Here is a 25,857-nt window from a genome sequence, read left to right on the forward strand (position 1 = left end):
GCTCCACCCCAGTGCTCAGAGAGGGTGGAGCCTTCACCCCAGTGTTTGGGGACAGCAAGGTCCCTGGACAAGCACTTGGAAGGGGTGAGGCTGCTGCTCCATCAGGCCTGGAGGACAGAACATCGATCCATAGATGACTCTCAGACCTTGACATTTCATGGGGCTTACCCTGCTGGGTTTCGGAAGTATTTGAGGCTCATGACCCCTCTTTTCTTCCCAATTTCTCCCTATTATAAAGGGACTGTTTATCCTGTGCCTGTCCCTCCACTGTATATTGGACACAGATAGCTTGTTCTCTAGATTTCACAGTTCTACAAAGGAAAATTGTGCCCCAGGACAGAACCAATTTTGATGAGACTTTTTGCTTAACATTGTTACTGACATGACTTAAAGCATGTGGGATACTGTGATGGAAAGGGTGTATTTTGCATATGGAAAGAACATGTCTCCAGAGGAGCAGACTATGGGGGTTTGAAGCTAAGTACCCCAGAAAAACATGTTCTTAAACTGAATCCATTCCTGTGGGTGTGAACCCATCGTAAGCAGGAATTTCTGCTGACATTTCTTTAGTTAAGGTATGGACAAACTCAATCAGGATGAGTCTATCTATTACTGGAGACCTTTATAAGCAGAATGAAAATCATACAGACAGAGAAAAAGACAAAGAAGCTGAAGATCAGTGGATCCCAGAAGGAAGGAAGAGGCCAAGAGAGGCTGCCGTGTTACAGAGAAGTCCAGGACCAAGGATCTCTGGCAGCCAGTCCCAGAACTCCAGTCTTCAAGAAGAAAGCATTGCCTGGATGAGGCCTTGATTTGGACTCGATGTGGACTTCTCCTCACCTTCAAACTGTGAGTCATTATTTTTACATTGTTTAAGCTAACCCGTTGCATGATATTTCCTTGAGCGGCGAAGGAAACTAAAACAGATTTTCATTGAATTTTCTGATAAAATCCCATGATTTGTTAAATCTAAATTGTGATTATGGTTTCTCTAGAGCTGGCATATGGGATATTGATTCCCAGATGCATGGAAACTGTTCAGATAGATGACTTAAATTTCAAAATATCATTTTACATTATAAAATATTATATTAACTGAAATAGGCCAAGAGAGACATCATGATTTTATTAGTAGATGGCTGTATATAATAATTTAAAACTACAGTATTTTATAACTTTTAGAATTCATCTGGAATATTAAAAATATTTATGATAGATGAATTACACTCAATATTGGAAGATACCATTTTTTTTCTCAAGCATGTGGCAATCCACTTGTTCCAGAAACTGTGTGGTGAACTGATCAGGATCATGAATCAAGGACATTTCTGAATGGCTTTAAATCACAGCTTCCCATCTATTACCTGTGTGAGTTTGGTTAAGGGCTTTATCTCTTTGTGGCTCAGTTTTCTAGCTGTAAAATGGGGGTAACAATATTTCCTTTATAGGACTGTCGTGAGAATTATATGATAATGTATAGAGAAAGCCCTTAAAACAGTGCCTGACACTGAGTAAATTGCACTCAATTTATGTTAGTTATTATTAGTTCATACTTCAGAATTACAATACCATTATCCCAGAAAACACAAAACAATAACAGTTCTAATTTTTATAATTTATGATATTATCTTAAAATAGGTCATCAGAAATTAGTTGTCTATGGTTATTAAATAGCTATTCTTATAAATTGATCTCCAAAAATGCATTACTTGTCTTTCTTGAACCAAGTACGAGTGTTATGCTTTGCTGAAATCACAGTTTGTGTTAGCCAAAGTCCGGAATGGTGATGCATTTCTGAATATGTTGAACACTTTTCATTTTTATTGACTACTTCTTTTTCCTCCCACAAGAATAACTTTCTAGTCCCATGTAGGAGAAATGCATTTACAATATCCTCCCAGGAGTGTACTTCTTCCACTCTGTGAGAATTAGCTCTGCAAATGGTTCTGTGCCATTTTAATTACTTGCTCTGCATTTATCCGTGTTTTTCTGTAAAACATATTCTTGTCTATTTTCCATATCAAATCTTCTCCATTAGATTGCAACATTCCTTCAGGTTAATCATATCCACTTAATTTTATCCTACTTGTTCACAGCATGGATTTGTATACTTTACCATGCGCTCTGCATGAAAAAGAAGTTTAAGACACTTTGGGGACTGACTTTCTGAAATAACTTCTCCAGTATCAACCCTGAAAGAACTAGGTCAGAACCCATAAAATTACGTAATTTTTTTTTTTCAGTGTGAAGGGACCTTAGAGATCTCCTAGATCTTTTTACTTTACAAATTAGGAAACTGAGTCCCAGTGTGCCAGTGGTAAAACCAAGGCTACAACCCAGTCCTTCCAATGACAAGCCCAGTGCGCTTCAGCAGCAATTCTCACTCGAACTGAGGCATTTATTTTCCAGGTGCCTTCTGCATATTATGATATGTGTGTACGTGTATGAGGACTTTTTGGTAAAGCCTTGCCAGATGTTCTGTGTTAGCCTCTTTAACATAGAAGAAAGAAGGGGTGGCAAAAAAGGGGGAGTTTTCTCTTCCTCTGGTTCTTTGGATATCATTATTTTTAAAAACTGTATATGGAAAACAAGAGTATATTTTGGTAAGTGTACCACCACCATATCCCTGGAATAATCTCCTCTAGCCTCCACTTTGAGGGTTGTTATCTTCGCTCCCGGGCTATGCGGCGAGTGCTGAAAGTCTGCGCACTTGGTGCGCGGTGGCCTTCAGGGGAGGCGCTTGCCCGCGGTGCGCCCACGTGAAACCCAGGGGCACGGAGCTGGCGGTTTGGCAAGGAGAGAGGCCGGCCAAGGGTGGGCAGCAGCCTTCCGCCGAGGGAGGCAGCTGGCCAGGGGGAGGGTTCTGCGCGCCGCAGACTTTGCGGGCGCCCGAGGGGCCGCGTCCGCTGGGAGGGGCGAGGCCGGCCAGAGCGCGGCGCGCGGCCCGGAGCACCGCAGCGAGGACTCGCTCTCCGCGCACTGCCTGGTCCCTCGCGCTGCTCCGGCACAGCAGGGAAGCAGAACCTCGGGACATGGGTGAGTCTGCCTGCGGGGGCGGGTCGCCCCTCGCGGGGCACGTTCCCCGAAGGCTCCACTTGGCCACGCACGTGACGGGAGGAAGTGCGCGTCCCTTCGCCTCTGATCGCGCCGCTTGCGCTCCTGCCCCGCCCGCAGCCCTTCTCCTCCTGCGTCCAGCGCCTGCCTCTGGACTTGTCCTGGGAGCGAGCGAGGAGGTGCAGATAGGGTGGCACCTGGAAGCGAGAAAGGGCGCCGGGAGGCTGTGTCTGGGCTCCAAGGCCCGCGGCGACCCAAGACCCAAGGCCCGGGCGGGGGCAGGATCGCTGCGCTGCGGGGCCCTTGGAGGAAAGTGAAAGACAGAGACCCAGGGGGTTAGAAAGAGCGAGCGGGTTCCGAGGAGGTCGCTTTTCCTGCGAGTCGACGTGCCGTTGGGGAAGCAAGTTGGGATGTGGCCCGAGAACTGGAAACTTTGTCGCACTTGCACTTGGTCTAGGGGTGAAAGCTGGGCGGTGCCGAGGACTGGGAGAGACCGGGGGCACCTCTCGCCCCTGCCTGGTGTGAGTGCATTTGTACGACACGTCTGGAGTTGGGGCTGGAGGTTGATTCTGCCTAAACCAGACTTGGGCAGAAGGCGCGCTGAAAAGGGCGACCAAACGGGCAGAGGCCACTTGGCCGCGGACTTTGGTGCAGTTTAGCGTCTCATGTTTCTAGACAGAGTCCACTTCTCTGAGGCTTAGCGGTGGCCGCCTGGGAGAGCCCCAGGAATGTGGCTGGGTGGGGTGGAGGGGTGGGGGAGACGGGTGCGAAACACCCGCTCAGGACGGAGCACGAGGAGGTGGCGTCCTGTGCGAAGGGTCAGGAAGAACGGCGGTGGGGGGAGACGGAATTACCCACCCTCCCAGACAAGGGTTGGTTTGTTCAGCGTATCCGGAGCGCGCAGGGTCAGCGCGCTTTTCCAGGGTTACTGATTAGCGATCCACGAGCAGTCCCCGTCTTCTACCAGACGCCACTCCACCGTCCTCCGTTCTCCCGGCACGAGTCCATTACGCGCCCCTCCCCGCTGGCCCTCCCTTGTTCTTCATGTTGGGTGCCCCCCAAGAGTTGTGAGTGACCGCTTCAAGAGTTAAGGGTGCCTCTGGGACTGGTGTGCCTGGGTCGGAATTCCTGAAGGCCGGTAGTTAATTCCCACAGGCTCAAGGATTAGGGATGCTTTGAATACTAATAGGTGACTTTATAGAAGCTGGCCAACAAGGGTAAAAGGAAAAGGCTGAGGACATTTTTGCCTATGAATGTTAACTGTACTCAGGACATTCATAGTTTGTTAGCCCTCCATCCTGGAGGAGTCTTAGAAGATCCGGCTCTTAAGGTCCTTTGAATAAAAGGGTGTTGGAAAGAATCTCCAAAATGGACAGTCTGTTGGTTTTTGGAAACGGAAAGAATATTTCCAAGTTAAAAAAAGAAGGATACAACTTTTTCCCAAGTGTAAAAATAGTGTGTGCTTTAAGGCTTTTATTTTCCTTTATTTCTTTGTTTGTGCTTGGGCATATAAACTCTTGTCTGAATAACAGTGGGGAAAAAAGCTCTCATAAATGAGAGCTGAACTAGCTATTGACTATGTAGTCTATTATTTGACTCTGTTAAAAACATCAAGCTGTTATATAGATCCAACATAGTAAAATTTCTAAAAAGAATGACATTATCTATGTTTTAACCTTAAGCCTGAGTGGACCATCTGTCAAATCTTGAGTGGACTATCTATTAACTCTCAATCTTTGCTTATCATAATTTCGAAGTTAATTGTTCACCTAGTTTGTAAGTGCAAACTATCATGAAAACAATAGTCCTGGATTTTATTTCAATGCCCTTGGATAAAATGCCCAGGACCACAAGTTACAGGAAGGTGTTATTGTGGGAGATGAGGCGGAGTTAACAAATAAACAGCTGTAATAATCCCGAGATTGTTCTCTAACTCTTGGGAGTTCTCTAACTTGTCTCTTCTTATTTCTGCCAGGAACCAGATTATGTTTTTCTTGTTGTAACTGAGGTCACCAAAAATGCAGATAGGTGACAGCTCGCAAGTAGCAGAGAGTACCTAGAGGAAGCAAATGAGGAAACAGAGGCCAGGGAATACAGAAGAGAACAGAAATGTGTTAACCCCGAATGACAGCATGAAGGGGCATGAAGTCTGGAATCAGGACAGAGATCCAGATACACAGTCCAGAAATAACTGGGAAGAGCCAATGAGTAGATGTGGGCAAATTGAGAGAAAGGAAGGAAATAATGGCCAGAAAGTAGAAAGAAAACATGTCATCATCTTTATCCTCTTCATTACTTAGAACCTCTTTCATTTAGTGGTAATGTGGTGTGGGTGGAGAATTAGAGTCCAAATTGCTGAGATTAGGGGTAAATGGTGTAGGAGAATGTCTGATTGTGCCCGCTAAGGAATTTCAGTGACAACTGAAATTTACCATTTAAAGAAAGGAAGATGGTCCTATGGGGGTGAATATGACAATCAATTATTGTTTGGCTCAGGAACAGAAATCCATACTCTAGCATTGTGTAAGAATGAGAGTAATTGGTTAATCAAATAGTCTGAATAATTTATAGCCATTATATCTATAATGCACCAGGTTAATTTTCAAAAATAAAAAAAATAAAAGAATAAAATGCCCAACAACAACAACAAAAAACCCACAAAACTTGTCAAATAGGCAAATTGAGATTTTCAGCATATCTTCCTTTGTCTTTCTGGTTTTGTTTTTTGTTTTTTTCCCTCAGTTAACGTCCTCAGTTTTTCTAAGTATGCAGCAGGTGTTCCCTTCATTCTAATAATTTCCAGAAAGAATATGACCACTTATTTCATTCAAGAAAAATGCAGGGCAAATGAAACTTACCTTATCTACCTTATCTAGGAATGTTTGCATATTTGCTGCAAGGCTAACTTTAACCTCTAAACTAGAGACGAGACTCTATAATTGTGGAATTTAGATTCTTTAGTGATACAAGGCAGGGGATTCTTCAGTTTCCCCCCCATAACATACTTACTGCTCTACTTGAAGTAGATATTCCCTCTGAGACCATTAACATTAGTTTTATTTTAAAACCATGATGGGCATTATTTAGTCCTATAGATATTATTATGAAAAGTATCATGGAAGGAGTGGTGCTGAAATCATTTGGAGAGATGTGAAGGATTTGGTAAGGAAAAGGGAAAGAAGTGTTCTACATAGAATAATGGGTCTCTTCTCAAAGCAGGAAGGAGGTGAGCTTTGGGAAGCAGTAAGATATCAAACCGGGTTGACAGGATGGAGTTCCGTCTTGGAGGATCTTCAGAATGAACCAGAGAAATTTAGAATTTACGTAGTTTCTAGAAAAGGGTGTTTATGGAAGGTTTTTGAGGAGGGGAGAATTATGGTGAAATTTACGTCTGAGGAAGATAAATCAAGCATTATTTTGAAGATGAAAGATAAATCGGAGATGATAGACCCAGTTGTCACAGTAATCCTGGAATGATATGACATAGATCTAGGACAGAGTGATGACGGTAGAAATGGAAAGCAAAAGATGAGTGAAAGATATTTCTATCTATTAAATTAAGCAAATGAGTAATAAGAAGAATAAAGAAGAGTTATTCTCTGGAGATTTGTAACCTTGAAGGCTTGGTTGGGCTGGTGGTCTAAGATAGCTAAGATGGATGGTTTATTTTTTATGTATTTTGGGAAGCAGATTAATTTCATCTTTGAAATGCTTATTACCTGGTGAATGCCAAACACCTCAAAAGAAATCTCTAGTAAGTTGGGAATACATGATGGAAATTTGATCAAATCCCTAGAATAAGTAGGAAAATAAAGACTTGAGGGTTACCAACCTCTCAGTGAGAATTAAATCCATATAATGAATTATTTATTTGAAGGTGAGAACCCAGGGAGTGCTGGTTGAGGGAGAAGGAAGGGGAAAGGTAGAGACTTTTTAGAGGAAGAAGAGCACTAGCCATATAAAATATTCCAATGTCCTAAAAATAGAACATTGAAATGTGACAGCTTTCATTTCTAGTTTTAGACCCAGGAGTCCATAAGTTTTGACAAGAGAAAAAATTCGATGGAAATATTATGCTGTTATTCAATTTCGGTTAAAATGGACTTGGTTAAGGATATGTAAAAAAAATTTTTTTTAAAGATTTATTTATTTATTTAATTCCACCCCCTCTCCCGGTTGTCTGTTCTCTGTGTCTATTTGCTGCGTCTTGTTTCTTTGTCTGCTTCTGTTGTCGTCAGCGGCACGGGAAGTGTGTGCGGCGCCATTCCTGGGCAGGCTGCACTTTCTTTCGCGCTGGGTGCCTCTCCTTATGGGGTGCACTCCTTGCACGTGGGGCTCCCCTACGTGGGGACACCTCTGCGTGGCAGGGCACTCCTTGCGCGCATCAGCAGTGCGCATGGGCCAGCTCCACACGGGTCAAGGAGGCCCGGGGTTTGAACCGCGGACCTCCCATGTCGTAGGCCGACGCCCCATCCACTGGTCCAAGTCCGTTTCCCGAGGATATGTAAAATTAATCGCAAATGTAAGCAAAGAGTAATGTGACATGGCATTGTCTTGAACCCATACTTGTTTCAGGAAAAAATATGACACTCTAGTGGCTATATGAACAATGTACAAAGAGCCAAGATTTGCAGCTAAAGAAGTAGATGATAATCCTTCATGTTGTTGGGTGGGTGTGTAAACATTTGGGAGTTCTGTTTACTCTTTTGTTTGATAAGGGCATTGGGAAAGATTCTACAAGTTTATGTAGTTCAGTCCTTGATTTGGTAAAACTTAGAGGACAAAATATGTAAGGAAAGTAAGGTTGCCTTATTTCCATCAAGAAAATTGAGAACTTTTCTATGATGACGGAATATTAGGTAAAACTTATAAAAGTTATTTGGTTCTATATTTACCCTAGACAATTATAAGTGCCTGATAATAGTCTGAACCTGAGCAGAGAAAGATGAACTAATGTTCTGGTCATCTACTGCCTTATAACAACTACCCCCAAAACTAGTGGATTCAAGCCAATGATTAGTTTTCTGTCATGGCGGGTTGATGGTCAGCTGGGCAGTTTTCACTTGAGGGCCCCTGGGTTGCAGGCAGATCCAGGTTTGATGTCTAACCATCTGAAGACCTGATAGGGTTATTGTCTAAGACAGCTGACCAGATTGTTGGGAGCTGATATCATAGTAGACTGGTAGTTTATCTGGGGCTGTCTCCACATGTTGTTTTTTTTTTTTGATTTAAAGGAGGTAATGGGGAACAAAGCTGGGGCCTCATACATGGGGAGCAGGTGCTCAATCACTTCAGCTACATCTGCTCCCTCCACATAGCTTTTGGTAGGGTGCCATTTGGGTACCAAGAAGGAGCATTGGAAGAAACCCTGGTGAAAGATGCAAGGCAACTTATTTCTTACTTTCAAAAGTCCGGAATGACACTTCCATTGTGTTTTGTTGCTCAAGAAAATCATTAGGGACAGTTGTCTTCAAGAAGAGGGAGATTAGACTCCTGCCCTTGGTGTGAGAGGTAGCGTGCTGGTACAAGGAAGGAAGGAATTACGGGTATCTAACTAAGTATGTCATTTTAAAAATAGCTGTCTTATGAGTGTGCTTCACAATATACATCATCAAGTTTACAACTGAAAACTTAATATAAGTTCTCTGAAACACATAGGATAAAGGACTGGATCTTTACTTAGAAATATGAAGAAATCTAGGCATTCACATTAACATTTTACAGCAAAACATTTGAGTGTGGAAATTCATGCCTGAATAGAAAATGTGTTGCTAGAATACTGTGGGTAAGCTCTACTCAAAATAGTTCAAATAAAATCAGAATACTTTTTATTTTATCTTAACACTGAAGTTTATAAGGCTATTGTAAGTTAAAGTTCATTTTTTGGAAGAGATGCATGTAAATCAAATATGTAAGATTCAACTTAATAAAACATATAATGTAAATTTCACTTTATTGTTTTATTTGTCATTTATGATTACAAAAAACAGGTATGTTCTTCTGGACAATTGAAAAACAAAAATGAAGGTAAGTGAGATGGGTTTGAACTCAGGGACAGAATTAGTTTCAGCCTAGAAACGTAGAGGCCTTTTTAAAAATTAGATTTTTATTGTTTCAACATCTATGATTTGAGGTCAGTCTGTTTCAACTGCTTGACAGGAAGTGAGGAGATGATGATAGACAACATAAAGCCGTATACTTTATTCATGCCTCCCATGAAAATGGAGCTAAAAAAAACCACCCATTTCAACAAGAGCTAAAAGCTTGTCCTACATATCCAGTATAAACAGAATAATATATGAGGAGCTCAGAAGGTAATATGACATGTAGTTAAAATAAATTCTGCTTTAGTTTGTGAAAGTAACCTATAAAAATATTCACTTGCTACATGCTTTAAGATATATAAAAACATACCTAAACTGTGTAATAGCAAAATAAATATCTCTTGTTATTTCTATAAATTTTTTTGGTCTAATTAGAATAACTTAAGAGACTACGTTAAATACTGATTCCTGGGGTCCTAGAATCAGATTCTGAAGACCTGGGCTTGATAGCTGAAACTGCAGGCAAGAAGTCTGGATCATGCTTTGAGAAATTGTTACTCTAGAATACCTGTCTTCATCAGGCTAACAGAGCTATCCATTACAAATGTTATTGCTTTATTTGTCTCTGTATTATATTATTTTCAATTTATATTCTGGTTCATTGCTCTAAAAATGTTACCAAGAGCTGCATTTTGCGATTACTGTTACATTTCTGTTTTGTTTCATTATTAAAGTTACTACTTGCTGTTTCTACTTTAGTTACTCAATAGTCTTACAATGGGGTCATATTCTTCAGAGTTTACTGAAATCCCTCTTCTGAAAATTACTAACGACTTCTAGTCTCTGGTTTCAAGTGCTACTTATTGTGCATAACTCCCAATTCTGTATCTTTATCCCTGATTGTTAGCTGTTTTCACCCAGCTGTCCCTCTTATCCTTCAAGCTCAGTATGTTCAAAGTAGAATTCATCCTTCCCATATCTAATTAGTTAAGTCCACGCATTGCCTCACCTCCCCCCCCCCCCCCCCATTCATGGTACCTCAATCCGTCTTGTTATTCACGAGAGAAAACTCCGAAATCTGAATCCTCTCTTTCTCTTGATGACTGTATAATGTATGTGGGCTCTTGACCTCATGTTATAACTTCATCCTGTCTCCTCTCCATTGCTTTCATTCTGTTCTTAACTCTCTTGCCTGGACTTCAGTAGTCACTGCAAGTTTCTTCCCTTTCACTCACCTCCTCCATATACATTTCCCACTTCATAGTCAAAATATTCTCTTCAGGACAGATCTTTTTGTGCCATTTGTCTTCTAATGTGATTCCCTACTATTCTCTTTTGTGCATTCTATGCCCCAATCAGAAGAAACCGAAACCCTCTTCTTCAACTCACCCTCAGCACTTTCTTACCTCCAACTCTTTCATCATGTTCCTTTTTACACGTTGGCATGTTCTTTCTTTCCATTTTTGCCTACCCCAAACCCTACTGATCCTTAGGTAGCTCCATGTAAATATGCTTCTTGTATAAAACATTTTCTTGATATCTCAGCTTAGTGTTTTCCAAAGCACAGTGTATGTACTAGTGAAATGCAAAGTACTTTGTTTTATGTACTTGCAAGATACTTCTACAATATTTCTTATGTGCTGTGCCCTTATAAATAACATCCTCATTTAATCCTCCTTTCTCCCACCTCCTCCCATATCCGTTTCCACATCATGGCCAGAATACTCCCCCCAGGACCAGCTCTTTGCCTTCCATTTATTCTCTAACTTTATTCCCTGCAATTCTCTTTTGTGCATTCTGTGCCCTAGCAGAAAGAAACTACAGTTTTTATAATATATGTATTAATATTATCTCCCATTTTTACACAGAAAGTTTTAAGTAATTTGCCTCAGTTAACCTACCTAGTAAGCAGTAGAGGGAATTTGAACCTGACAGTCTGGCCCCAGAGTCCATGCTCTTAACCACTATATTTTACTGCCCTTCCGTTTTATATAGGGTATAATTTTATCCTAATCAGTTAAAGAATATAGGTTAAATAAAATTAAATTTTATCATGATGAATTTATCATCATCTCAGTTTTCTTTTAGTTCCTTTGATTAAGCTGAGGAGAAATCCCAAGTTTGCTATCAATATGCTTTAACTTTCCCTCTTAATTACTTATCTCTTTTTATAAAAGAAAGGGCACACAGGCACCAGAACTTTTGATAATCATTGCTTTTAAGACAAGCTATAATGATTTTCCATTTATGGTAGAGGTATATAGTTTTTTTTGTTGTTTGTTTTTTTTCAGTTTGTATTTAAAAATTTTTTTAATGATTGTTTTTTCTTCTTTATTTTCTTTTAAATGTTACATTCAAAAATCAAGTTTTATTTAAAGTATATTTGAGAACAAATATACGTTATTTTTAATACCATGGTATAAGTTATTTTTAATACCATGGCACAAATGAGAGTAATGATGGTGCTTAAATACTGCAGAAACCATTTCCTTGCAGGAAATTTGGTAGTGTAGAAGTGGTTAAACCCTAAATATTTCAAGAAGTTCTTAACTTAGCTTAACTATTAACCAGCCATGGGCACTTTTGTAACTTGACTTTCCTGATGTCACTTAATGCTCAATTAATGGGGATAAGAGAGTCAATATCCATCTTATAGGATTTTTTTAGGGAAAAAAAGGGATACTTGAAAAGAATATACAAAATATATAAATAGATAATAAATATACAAACTACATAAATAGATAATAAATGTTCAATAAATCATTAATCTTTTCTATATTGCTAGGAAGATATGGTAAAATCAGGAAGATAGTGCACAAGTAACTGGAGTTAAGTAAAAACCATAGCTGATGAAATTTGACTTCCTTTTCTCTACACTCTCAATGCCTTATTCTCTACCTGTATTAGGCAGCTCTCTGCTTTTTCCTAGTTATTTGTCAACATATATTTTCTCCCTATTATTTAGGGCCATTTCCAGACTCTGAAGGCAGGAACTCCCAGATAGTTGACAATGAAACCAACAAATACCTACCATTAAGCTATTTGTCTAATACCCTCTACCTTGCTTACTTAGTAGAAAGTTATGGAAAAACAAAATTAGAGTTTCATTTACCTTAAAATATATTTTGGATTACTCATGGCAGGTGATAGGAAATGAAAAACTGTGGGATGAGTGTGTTTGGCCAAAACAAGGTTGTGAGATGGTGATGAGGATTCAGAGCTAGACCAAAGGCCTTGAGAAAATAAGAAAATTTAAGGTAAGAAGGACCTAGAAGAAACAGGTGAAAATTAGATGAAACCAAGTTAGTGCAATTTCAAGAGAGTCAAAGCAGGAATGAATTTTAAGACATTAGTGATCTTCCAATGTTCAGTGCAACAGAAAGAATCGAAAAGAATAAAATTTCTTTTGCTTTAGCATTTTCTTTCATTGATACAAGCCAGTTAAAAAATAAAGTTTATTTATTTAAAAATTAATAAAGTTTTAATAAAGTTGTGAAGATAGAAGCCTCATCTCATAGATCAGATTTCAAGGACTGAAAAAAAAAGAAAGAAAGAAAAGAGGAAAGAAAAACATAAGGAAGGAAGGGGAAAAAGAATGAGAGAAAGAAGGAAGGAAAGGAGGCAGGAAGGAAAGAAGGAAAGAAAAAGGAAGAAGGAAGGAGCAAGATAGAAAGGAAAGAAGAAAAGAAAGAAGGAAAGAGAAAAAGGAAGGAAGAATAAAGAAGAAGGGAGGGGGAGGGAGGGAGAAAAGAAGGGAGATTTTTATCAAGTAGTAAAGAATTCCTTTGCACTCTAACGAACAAAAATGATTAAAAAAAGATACAATAATATTAACTTATTTTGTATAATTTAAACATTTTAAAAGTTAAAACATTAAAATCATTTTCTATGTATATAAAATTTGTTATGTAAAATTATTAAGTTATGCGTAAAAGTGTTAGATGGCATTTTTGTTTTTTTTAACTGAAAGAATATCATTCTTGATTGTTTTGAATTGTGTTATAATACCTCTAGTAAAGATGCAGTAACTTTCTTGTTTTGACAACTATGTTGTGTTTATTGTTTTGTATTTTATTTACAGAGAAACTTTATATTTTTTATAATAAGAATAAATAGATACATGGTCTGTATTCAAATTGTTTAATATAATATACAGAGATGAAGCATATTGTGATTAAATAATCACTAGAATAGGAGTTAGGAGATGATGGTTTTTGTCCCAGCTTAGTTATTATTGATCTCTGTTATAATTTTCCTCACGTGTAAATGCGTCACTTGGATCAAAATGGCCCAAAAGAGTCCTTTCAGCTCTAAATGTGTATAAACAAACACATGAACACTTCCATCCATCCATCCATCTATCCATCTATCCATCCATCACCCATAAAAAATATTGATACTCATATCCTCCTCAGATTACTGGAGGTGCTTTCTAAATAATGCTTCAAATGCTTTCAAAACAATGGAAAGCTGAGGGTTAATCTGCTGAATTGATAAAAAGACTTTTTAAATCTTTGGAAATAAATAGAAATGGTGAAAGCATATCGTGGTGTTTGTAACTAGCAGAGCTATTGTATGGGTATGATAGTGGTTGAAATGGAAAGTCTAAGATCTGTGTATATTACTTGAAGGAAAGCTAAAAATGGTAATATGGGACTGTATAAGATAGTAAAACATCATGTAAAACATGTGTATGGGTGATATTGCATAATAAGACTTTCTACGAAATATAAATACAAATATACTAGAGAAGGAACAAGAATAGCAGCTGTGTATGGCAGGGGAAGCACAGAGAGTTTAGAGGTTTGCTTTTTATTTATTATTAATATTGGAATAATGAAAGTGCTCTAAGAATGAGTAAAGTGATGAATGCGCAAATATGTGATTACACCGAATACCAGTGATTGTACACTTAGGATGGATTTATGCTTATTAATATGTATCAATAAAATTGATTTGTAAGAAACAAAAAAAACCAATGTTTTCCAAAACAACATGATTTCCTTGTTAATTTCTCTGAAGTTTCATTCCACATTTTCTAGCGGAGAAGATTTCTAAGGCTTCAGCCAGTAGATTTTGCTGTTTTTTCTTTCTTCATGTCCTCAGGAATTTTTTCTCTTATCCTTACTAAATGAGGTTCAAGAAAACTGAAACGAAATAAAATAAAACATACTGTATTTCCAGGAATGAACTGAGACTTTGTTAGGCAAACATTACTGACTTATAATTTATTATATATTTTTATTAATGTTTATATTATTACTTATATTATTACTTTTACTATGTGAGGGAACTAGTTGATACATTTTTTTAGTTAAGTTTTATTTCTTCTATTGGTAGAACCCTACACTTTCGAAGTATCTTCCTGTGTGTGTGCAGTGGGTAGGGAGGAGAGGACATCTGTTTCTGAATTCTGTTTGGTTTGTTTTATTTTTATGTGCGTGAGTGCAAAGTGATGTTTTGTGAGGTGGTTATAATGTAAATGCTGTCATTTTGCAAGTCTTAGAAATTGTGTTTTAACCATTAGTAAAGTTCTTTGCTTGTGAAAGATACCACTATAGTTAAATCCTAGTCTCTGAGTCCCAAACAAACATACTGATTTTTCCTTAAGCAAAGTAAGGGCATTGAGAAAGAGGTGATATCTCATAAAATATAATTCACTGCTGGCTTGTTCCTTCTGCAAGTAATTTTTTTTTGCTATTTGTTTATTTAAGAAAAAAGAACATACATATATAAGAAGAGGAGTTCTGAAATTGTTTTCAAATATTTCTGAAGACCAAATACATAGTAATATATTTAGTTTAGTAGATATTTTCTATTATTGAGATGAGTCAGCTATCAACTTCGGTTTAGATTTGAAGAATAGGTAATGAACAATGGCTACTTAAGGGAGTATTTGCATTCTTTCTATAATCTTTCTACAGAAATTCACAAGGAGGTTTTAGATGTATGCAATGTGCATGGGAAGGTCGTCCATTATTGTCATTGCTTTACACATATTTTCTTCTCAAAAAAGATTTAAAAAGCATGTAATTTTATTTTATTCAATTATACATAAGAAAGGAAATTCAGGCTAATCTCTTGGTAGGAAAAAGCCTGGGCAGCTATTAATACAAGAGTACAATTTGTAAGCAATTGACTTCTTAGGTATAAATGAAGTAGAGATCATTTCACAGCAATTACCTTAATAGACCTTCCTTTATACAACAAGATAAACACATTCTGGTTTATATCAACTGAGAGGTAATGTGGAACTCAAATCAAAAAAAGGGTTGAATAATTTAAAATAGTAATGACCATTCAGATCATTGCATCATCTTAAAATCATCTTTTTTGGCAGAATCTTTTGCATAGAGCTATCAACACATCTATGGTGAAAGAGTATCACCCAGAAAAGCAGTGTCTTAAATTAATTTTAAAGTGATTTGATTGAACAAGTATTTCCTCATTGTCTTTCACATATCCACCCTTGTGGTATACCTAATGACATAAATGGTGATCTTTTTATATATATTTATAATTTTTGTTCCAAAATGAGTTTTGCTTTTATGGGAGCTATAAAACACAGAAAACTATTTGAGAATTTTATATAATTAGATATGGATATCTATATTAAATTTATTTTTTGCTAAAATCTTTGGCTAGGAATGGGAGAGAGCAATAGAAACTACAGCCATCAGAAGTTTTCTAAATGAAGTAACTTGAAGAGAGGCTAGATTGTGTTTCAGGACACACCTAGTGGTGATGAACTCCCCTAGCTTTATCCATCTGGGAATGTTTTAATCTTAGCCTTATTTTTAGAAGACAGTCTAATCAGGTATAAAATTATTGGTTGGCAGTTGTTTTCTTTCAGCACTATAAATATTTTGTCCCACTGCCTTCCTACCTCCATGGTTTCTGATAATAAATCTGCATAATCTTAGTGGGATTCCTTCTCACTTATACATTGCTCTCCCTTTGCAGCTTTCGGAACACTCTTCTTGTCCTTGACATTTACCAGTTTGACTATTACTTGTCTGAGTATGTTTCTCTTTGAGTTTATACAGTTTGGGTTTTTTTGGGATTCTTGGATATACATATTCGTGTCTTTCTTAAATTTGGGGTATTTTCTGTCACTACTTTTTTAATATTCCTTCTGCTCTTTTCTCTTTTTCTTCTCCTATGGGACTCTAGTTATGCATATACTGGTATGCTTGACGGTGCCCCACAAGTCTCTTAAGCTCTGTTCACTTTTTAGTTCATCCTTTTTCCTTCTGCTTCTTAGCCTGAATCATTTCAATTATCTTGTCTTCTTCTTCCATCAGCTCCAATGTGCCTGTGAAACCCTTCAGGGAATTTTTCATTTCAGTTATTGTGGTCTTCAACTCTACTATTTCTGTTTGGTTCCTCTTTAAAATTTCTGTCTTTATTGAAATCCCCATATTGTTCATTCATTTGATTGAATTTTGATCTTTTGATTCTTACTCTGTGTTTTCCTTTAACTTCTTGAGCATATTAAGGATTTTTTTTTTTTTAGGGAGATACCAGAGACTGAACCCAGCACCTCAAACATAGGAAGCAGACACTCAACCACTGAGCTAGATCTGCTCCCCAGTGAAAGTTTGTTTGTTTTTAGGAGGTACTGGGGATCAAAGCTGGGACCTCATACATGGGAAGCAGATGCTCAGCCACTTGAGCTACATCTGATCACCTAAGGATCATTTTTAAATGTTTTTTTCTTCCATGTTCAAAGTCTTATGTTCTTCATTGATGGCTTCTGGAATTTTATCTTGCTCCTTTGAAAGGCCATCATTTCCTGTTTGTTTGTCTTGTAATGTTTTCTTGTACACTGTACATTTTAATATTTAAAGGATTAACTATGAGATTTATTCCCTGAGTTGTCTGTTCCTTCAGTTTGTATCCATCTACTGTTATTACACAGAATTTAATTTCCAGGAGCTAACAAAAACAAAGGAATCAATGCAAAAAAAATCATCTTTCACAGTCTTTAAAGATTGGTTTTGTGTTGCCTGGTTGTCTCCTTCGGAGTTTAGCCCTCCTATCAAGATGATCAAGATGATCAGCCTAGGCAAAAATGAAGTACAAGCTCTTTCTGTTGGCAAGGCAAGTTCTGGGAGGGCAAGTCATAGAAGAGTTTCCTGGATTAGTCCTTCAGGCTACCACCCAATACATTGGAATCAACATACAGGCACCCAAATACATGCATGGGAGTTACTCTGCTTCCTCCAGAACTGGACCAGAAACCCCCAATGGAGGCATGGTCTGGCTCCTCCTCACCGCATCAGGGAGGAAGTGGGAATGAGCCAGCCAGGGTGCTAGGGGCTCCTCCCATTTTTAAAGCTGCATTTTGTAGAGTCCCGTTACTGCAACCCTTTAACTGTTTTCAGGAGTTTTGAGGAACATGGCCCTGCCAGTTGTTGTTAGTTGTTCACATATTCTTGGTTGAGTGGAAGAAGTTGGTGTTTTAACAAATATAAAGCATGGCAGGGACAGAGAGAAAGAAAAAACACAATCTGGGAGCAGACGCGATTCAAGCATTTAAATGCCTGCTTCCCATGTGGGAGGTCTAGGCTTTGGGTCCTGGTCCTCCTAAAAAAAAATTACAACAACTCAGGGGAGCCAATGTGGCTCTGAGGTTAAGCACTGGCTTTCTAAATGAGGTCCTGGGTTCAATCCCTGGTCCCTGGTATCTCAAAGAAACAAAAAAAACAAACAAACATAATCAGACTAAAATATTCACAATTCTGGCAATTGTCAATTAAACTGAACTCTGCCACATCCATATGCTATTAAATAAGAAGATGAACTCTTATGACTTCGATCATCCAAATGATTCAGGATTGCTTTGTTGATCTACTTGTCCAAAAAGATCTATTGCATTCTGTAGTCCTCCCTGGATGTTGTGCGACCTGACAGACTTTCAGATGACCGTGCATTTTACTAACAGTGTGCAACTGGTTTTAGACCTATCTAAATAGAACCTCCAAACAAACTTTTAAGATCCATTTTCCCATAGACTATATGATCTAATCAGAGACTTGTAAAATTAGACCCAAAGATGCAAAGATATCTGCTTAATGTTAAATAAAAATTTTGATTTAACATATTTAATTATAGATCATAACTTAATAAAGAGCATCATAATTCTCAATCTAAGTAAAACATTTCAGATGTAATATAGTTAAATGTTGGTAATGAAAGGATACCAAGTTTTTGAAGATCACTATTTGGCATTTTGCTAAATTTTTCCTTTGATATTTTTAATTATCAATAGTCAGGATTTAATTGAGGTTACAGGCAAAAAAAAAATAGAAGTCCATTAGTTGTTTTTTTATTTATTTATTCATTTCTCCTCCTCGCTGTTCTTTGTGCTTGCTGGCTGCTCTCTGTGTCTGTTTGTTGTGTACATTCTGTGTCTGTGCGTCTTCTTTTTTAGGACCACTGGGAACCAAACCCAGGACCTCCCGTGGTTTGCTTGAGCCACCTCCTCTCCCTGCTTGTTGTATCTCTGATTGTGTCTCCTCATTGTGTCATCTTGTGTCCTCTCATTACATCACCTTGTGTCAGCTCGCTGCTTCAGCTTGCAGTCTTGCTTATCTTCTTTAGGAGGTACCATGAATCAAATCTGGGACCTCCCATGTGGTAGGTGGGTGTGCAACTGCTTGAGCCACATCCACTTCCCAGGTCCATTAGTTTTTAACATTTTAATTTCATATTCATATCTTTAAGTCTCCATAATTCTGGGGCTGTCTTCTATTTCCTTTCATTTTTGCTACCTTGCCTTTTTTTCCTTTCTTTTTTCCCCTTGGCTTTTAAAGTTCAAAATGATAAATATTTTAAGAAGGCTATTATCCTTGTGATCGGTTATCTCCCATCTTCTATGTTAAGGACCAACCCAAAACAACATAATTGAAATAAAACACAATGTAATTAAAACAAAGTATTCTGGTTAACTTGGATTTTAACTAATTAGGTATTTGTACCTATGTCTTCTCACTTTTCACTGCAGCCTTCTTAAATTAATATGTGGTGCTATGTGCAGGGGAAGTCCTAGACACAGATGTGTAAAGACAGTATCTCCTCTCCCTCTACTGCGAAGCAGCATTTATAGGCATGCTTTTAATAAGATCATCCAATTCACGCAGTGACTGTGGAATTAAGGTACAAGTGGCTGTTTGCTCTCTTCAAGTTGGGTTCTTCTGGTTACTTTGTCACTGGCTTTATGATTCTGTTCCAGTGGCTGCAGCTCACTATTTATTGACTGGTCTGAAAAAACATCTAGTCTTTTACCTTTGACAACAGATTGGGGTTATGAGTCTGCCCGTCATAGTACATTGGCTGTAATCTTTGACTATAAGGCTCTTGACTGCTTTTGCTGCACTTCACCATCCTGAAAGTTTTGGAAACCTGGCTGCTTTGTTTGTTGTTTTTCTATTCTTTTAACACTTGCCGAACTTTTCATCATTTATCTTTAGACCTTTGACAGCTTCCAGGTCAATTTTCAATTTTGATCACTGCATCTTTACAAGTAAAGCTAAGGACTGAAATATCCAGTTCCTTCTCAGTGATTGCAGTGGATGTTGATTAGCTGGCTGCTGGTCACTGCAGTCATAGCAACAGCTCCTACTTCTGTCTTTAGGCATATCAATTAAGATTCTTCAGTCTTTGAATCTTAACTACAAAAAAGTTTGATCTGGGAAAAATGAACCTATTTTTTTTATTGGAGAACAACTTTATAGCATCAATTAAGCTTTCTTTTCTAATGTTAATTTCTGAAAGAGTAAGCTGGGAATTATTTGCGTTTCTTTCTTTTTCCTTTCAGTTTTCATAATTAGGATTTCTTTTAAGGGATTTAATCTTTTAATTTAAAAATGATTAATTACCAAGTTGTTGGGTGCCATTGCTTAGGTTACTAAGATAAACATACCCAGGACTAGAAGGAGAGTACATTGTAATTAGCTATGATGGCAACAAATGCTTACTCAGACTTTATTTTCAACAAAGACTCTGGACATTCTCAATGAATGTATGACATACACTTTGTATGTCAGCAGTATTATCTTGAGAGGGGATAGATACAGTCATTTTACTTTTCTAGAGAAAAGTAAAGATGGGAAGATAATCTTACTATTTTTCATTACGTTCTAATACTGTATAAAATACAAATAGAGAAGGACTTTCCACAAGTCACAAATAATTGTAACTTCTTCTTACAGAAGTCTCTTAGAGACATAGAGTTATAAAGTTGAGACTTCTCACAGGTTGATAGTAGAAAAAAAATGGTTGTTATTTTATCCTATAAATGAACTTGAACAGAGTTTTATATTCTCAATTTCACTAATTTTTAAGCAAACTTGGTTAAACTTCCGTGGCAACTGTGTAGATTTTTCATTACATTTCCAGATTTAGAAAACTCTGTTTACAATTCCTGGTTATGCTACTTTGGAAAAATTATCTAATCTTCCTAAGCCTCAGTTACTTTGGTTAATTTGTTACCTGTGGGCATGTAATGATATTATGTGTGTCACATGGAGTGGTTTAGAAGAATAATTGAAGGAATGTATGTGAAATAGTTTAAGGAAGAGTCTTGCCAATAAAAATTAATAAATGTTAATATACTCCACTCCTCCTCTCCCCAACACAAAGATGGGGTTGCCTGGGAATGTATGTTTGTCTTAAGTAAGTCTTAATTTCTTTTTAAGTCAATAATACAGGAAACTCTAGATTTACGAGTATGAAACTAACTTCCATTAAATCAGTGCTTATTTGCCAAAACCAGTACACACAGTAATCATGCATTTTCTTAGTAATAAACTGACTAGCTATGGCTTTCATGAATCTAAAATATTAGGAAATGAGCTAGAATTAAGAGCAAGACTGCACAACTAAGTTATAATGAGCCTAGACATCAGAACTTGTTAGGTTTGTCCACATGATTCATTCATCAAGCAATTTTTAAGCACCTGCTATTTGCAAAACAGGGCAGTCAGTGCTAGATATCCTGCCAATGCAAAGATGAATCAAGTAAGATACCTGATACACTGATAAATGAGTAGAACTTATATAAAGTATAGCAGATGCTGTATTGGAAGTTTTATACCATACAGTGGGCAGAAGAGAGTAGTTAAAAAGAAGTCCTAGAGATAGTCTAGAGCCGAGCCATAAAACTTGAAAATACTTTGCGCGACATGATCAGTGTAACGGCATCCTAGGCAGAGGGAGTAGACTGAATACAGGCATTGAGGGGAAAAAGCATGTGGTGTTCAAAGAATGGTAAGCAGCTCAGTGTGACTGGAGAGTGGAGATAGAGGTGGTGTGCATTTATCATACCAACAGGCTGAAGATGTCTACAAGCATTATATAGGGGGTTTTGTATGACATACAAAATATTTGATCTTTACTGCAATAGACATTATGAGTATAGGCTGGATTATAAAAGTACAAATATTGAGAATATATAAATAACTCTTACAGTTCAATAATAAAAAAACAAAAGACTCAATAGAAAATGAACAAAATAAAAGAACAAATTTCAAAAAGAATCAGAATAGCATATGTATATGTATATGATGCTTCTATCAGCGGTTATCAGAAAAATCAAATTAGAGAATGTGGGTGGAGGAGAGGCCATTTCACACTATTGGATAAGAAAGAAAAATTGTTAATGTTAAGTGTCACAACAATGTAAGAAAGTGGTAATTGTCCTATTCTGCTGGTTAGCCTTTACATTGGAAAAATAGTTTAGCAAATAATGTTGTACTAGTCCTCTAAAGTATAAGATCTGAAATAGGAATTTCCTTTCTAGATATAAACTGGAGCAGTGGTTCTCAAAAAGTTTTGCAAGGGACCATGGGGTTCCACTAGATCATTTCAGAGGGTCCTCCAGGCCTTTCCTTCCAACTACTTATTTGTGTCAAGCTGGAGTTTCTTCACATTCTTCATTCAAAAGAACACTCAGAAATTGATGGAATGCAGAAGCATGCATTAAAAATTTACATATATCTTCATTATGTTGGCATGTAAGAGCTAAAATTAATGAACTACAGTAATTTTGTGTTAACATGCATCTATTCAGACAATATAAAGCCTGGAGTAAGAAAAATTCAGGTTTTATATAGATGTTGTATAAATTACATAATGCATATAAATAATAGAAGTATAAAGTGTGTACTAGATACAAACAATTTTGTAAAATGGTTGCTTCTTTTATAAGGAGGAGAATATGATTGGAGAGGGGGATTTAGAGGCATCAACTTTATCAGTCATGTTTTATCTTTTTAGAATCAAATCCAGACTTCTATCTTTTACTAAAGATGAGAAAGTCTGGAAATAATGTGGCACCCACTTTAGCAACAAAAATTTGTGGGTTATCCACACAAAAAATTAGCACTTTTTGAAACCCCCAGGTAGCTGAAGTTGTAGCGCCATCAACTTGTCTGAAATCTAAGTACTGTCATCTCGAATAAAAGATGCAGTGTGAGTACTGACCTGGAACAGAGCTTGAGAGGAAGGTGGGGTGCCATTTAAGGAATAAGAAGGAGTCAGTTGAAATATTTAATGCATTGCTGGAGGCTGAGTTTGTGCTAGCAGAGGAGTATGAACCTCTGGAGCTGGAGGCACGGAGGAGTTTGTACTGCATTATACAGACTTTTCCTGGGTGTTTATGAGTAAGGATGGTGATAGAGTGAGCCCCAGTGGTGTCAGTGGTCCACATTTGGGGAACACTGCCCAACTCATTCTCACTTATTTAACAAAAACCTTAAGAATCTGGGAGAAAGGCAGTGAATCTCGTCATCTTGGAACACGGATTGAGTGCCCATTGACCACTCATTGAGGCTACAAGCAATTAGAGAAGGGGAAAGATCACTGAGAAAGTCCCATCCCTAAGACTCAGGAACACAAGTTATGACTAAGATTTTTGCTTGATCTAACAACCAAGGATCTTGCCTTTCTCCCTACCCACATTCACCACACTAGTAAGGACCCAGTATCAAGCAGTGGTGGTAGAAACTGGGGGAGGGATAAGAAAATGTGAGGGACATCTTCTCTGAGCCATTCACAAGTGTGGAACAAATACCAAGAAAATCCTTTTAGCAAGGTGGTCAGAACTCTAAGCACAAAATAGAAAAAGAGGTCTTTGAAGCCTGTGGTACGCTGAAAGTAACCACAATAACAACAAAATCCAAACTCAGTTCAACTCCCAACAGGAACGTTGAAACAACCCCACACAAAAGAGATGGAAGAGAGACCGTATAACAAACCACAATAAATTTAAAATAATTGAAATCATACAATTTCTGTTTTCTGACCATAAAAATTAAACTGAAAATGAGTAACAGAAAAGTATCTGTAAAGTCCAGAAATACAGAGATACTAAAGAGCATACTTTTAAATAATCCATGGTTTAAAAGGAAGTCATAAACAAACTTAGAAAATATTTTGAATTGTATAAGAATATATAATAATAAGTTTTATGGGATACATCAAAAGCAGTGCTTGAGAGGAAATTTATAGCAATAAATGCTTATATTAAAAAAGAAGAAATCTCAAATTAATGATCTCAGCTTCTACCTTAAATATGAAACTAGAGAGAGAAGAGCTAATTAAACTCAGAGCCTATGGAAGGAAAGAAATAATAAAAAGAGGAACAAAAAAAAAACCCCAACAAAATAGAAAAGATAAAAGCAATATAGAAAATCAGTATAAACAAAAGCTGATTTCTTCAAAAGTCAGTATAATTGATAAATCTCTAGTCAGACAGATAAAGAAAAAAAAAGAAAAAAAAACACATTCCAATGTTCAGAAATGAATCATGGGACATCCTTACAGGTCCAACAGACATTAAGAGGGACAATCACAGGCAATTCATACTCATAAATTAGACAACTTAAATGTAATGGCCAAATCTCTTGAAAATCACTAACTGCTAAGCTCACTCAAGAAGAAATAAATAACCTCTGTAGTCCTATGTGCAATAAATAAATTGAACTGGTAGTTGCATCATTTGCATCAAGAAAATTTCCAAGCCCAGTTGGCTTCTCCGATGAATTTTGACTCAATATTTTAGGAAAAAATAAAAACAATGCTTACACAAAATCTTCCAGGAAAAAGAATAGGAAAAAATATTTCCAAAGTCATTTTATGAGGCTAGTGTTACTCTGGTACCCAAACCAGATAAAGCCTTTATAAGAAAATAATACTGCAGACTAATATCTTTTGTGAATCTAGATAAAACATTCTCTAGAAAATTTAGCAAATTGAATCCAATATTTAAAATATATAAATCAAGGGCCATTTAGGCAGTACAAGACTGATTTAACATTTGAAAATAATGTGTCATCTCAAAATATGTAGAAAAAATATTTGAAAATTTTCAACAACTCTTCATGATAAAAATTCAAAGTAGAATAAAAGCGAACTTCCTTAACCTGTTAAATATACATCTACAAAAATCCTACAACTCACCTAATTCTTTTTTTTCACCTTTTTTAAAAAATTTTTAAAGGAGCTTTAGATTATGTAATGTTACAGTGATAATGTAGGAGATTCCCTTGTACACTTCCCTACACATTAACAACATCTTTCATTAGTGTAGTACATTTGTTGCAACTGATGAACACATATTGAAGTATTGCTACTAAGCATGATCTGTAGTCTACATTGTTTTATACTTTGGACCACACAATTTTTTAGGTTTTGACAAATGTATAATGGAGTGTATCTGTTACTGCAGTATCATATAGAATGAGGCTAGTGTCTCAGAAAAGCCCCATGTTACACTTATTCTTGCCTCTCCATCCCTTCAGAATTTCTGGTGACCACTGTCTTTATATCAAGGTTACAAGTTCTTCCATTACTAGAATAATAAGTCTAACTTATTCCATAGTTGTATTCCTCCCTTAAGCTTGTTTGTTCCTCTGTTTTGGGTTTTTTGGGATAGTGATGCCTACTCTGCTTCCAGCTGAGAGGGGGCTTGGATCCTATGAGGCAGATAGATGTAACTGTCTCTCATGCTGTTGTAGATACTCTCCTTCTTGGGATGAATATTGTCCATCATCATCCTTTTTTTAGTTGTCTTGGATGAGTCTGATGAACTGGAGAGTTAAGTATTGGCTACAACTGTGCTGCGATTCACGGCTCACCTGGCATATGAACAGCCATAAGATTTAAGTCTCTGGGACATATATTTAATGGTTATAGTGCTAATTTTAGTTTCAAATAAATGGAGCAGAAGAACCATGTGTAGGAAAATTATAAATGAATCTAACTGTGATACATTGGGGGAGATGGATTATCATTTATTTTAAGGTAGGTCCCATCGACAAGGTGCTGATTTTGTGGGGTTGTCTGCCCTGTCTATAGTGTCTAGATATCTCTAGAGCTCCCAGGAGCACCCTACTTGGCACTGTTTACTGTGGCAGTTAGTGAGATCCTCCTGAGATGTATATAAGCATAACCACTGGAATGACCTCCCAACTCACTTTGAAATTTCACAGCTATAAAAACTTATTTGCATTTAATATTTCCCCCTGTTGGTCTAGTTCTTTCTCCAAATGCATCATTAGTTGGCACTCAGTCTTAATATCTTGGTGCCAGGGAGGCTTATCCCCAGGAGTCATGTCCCATGTCGGGACAGAGGGTGAGGGAAGGCAGTGAATTTATACGCTGAGTTTGGCTTAAAGAGAGGCTACATTTGAGCAATAAGGAGGCCCTCAGGAGGTAACTCTCAGGCAATATATATTACAAGAACAAGTTTTAT

General features: G+C 37.4%; 1 protein-coding gene across 1 annotated transcript in view; it reads left to right on the forward strand.

Annotated features, from left to right (window-relative positions):
- The first annotated feature begins 2,699 nt into the window (after positions 1-2,699).
- The window catches only part of GPM6A (glycoprotein M6A), a 367,647-nt gene continuing 344,489 nt past the window's right edge, over positions 2,700-25,857 (forward strand). The window contains exon 1 of the mRNA XM_004447461.4: positions 2,700-3,036. Coding sequence (XP_004447518.1) covers positions 3,033-3,036 — 4 coding nt within the window. The 5' untranslated portion in view covers positions 2,700-3,032. The remainder of the gene's footprint in view (positions 3,037-25,857) is intronic.

This window comes from Dasypus novemcinctus, chromosome 1, assembly GCF_030445035.2.
Source record: "Dasypus novemcinctus isolate mDasNov1 chromosome 1, mDasNov1.1.hap2, whole genome shotgun sequence".
In the NCBI taxonomy this organism is placed as follows: domain Eukaryota; kingdom Metazoa; phylum Chordata; class Mammalia; order Cingulata; family Dasypodidae; genus Dasypus; species Dasypus novemcinctus.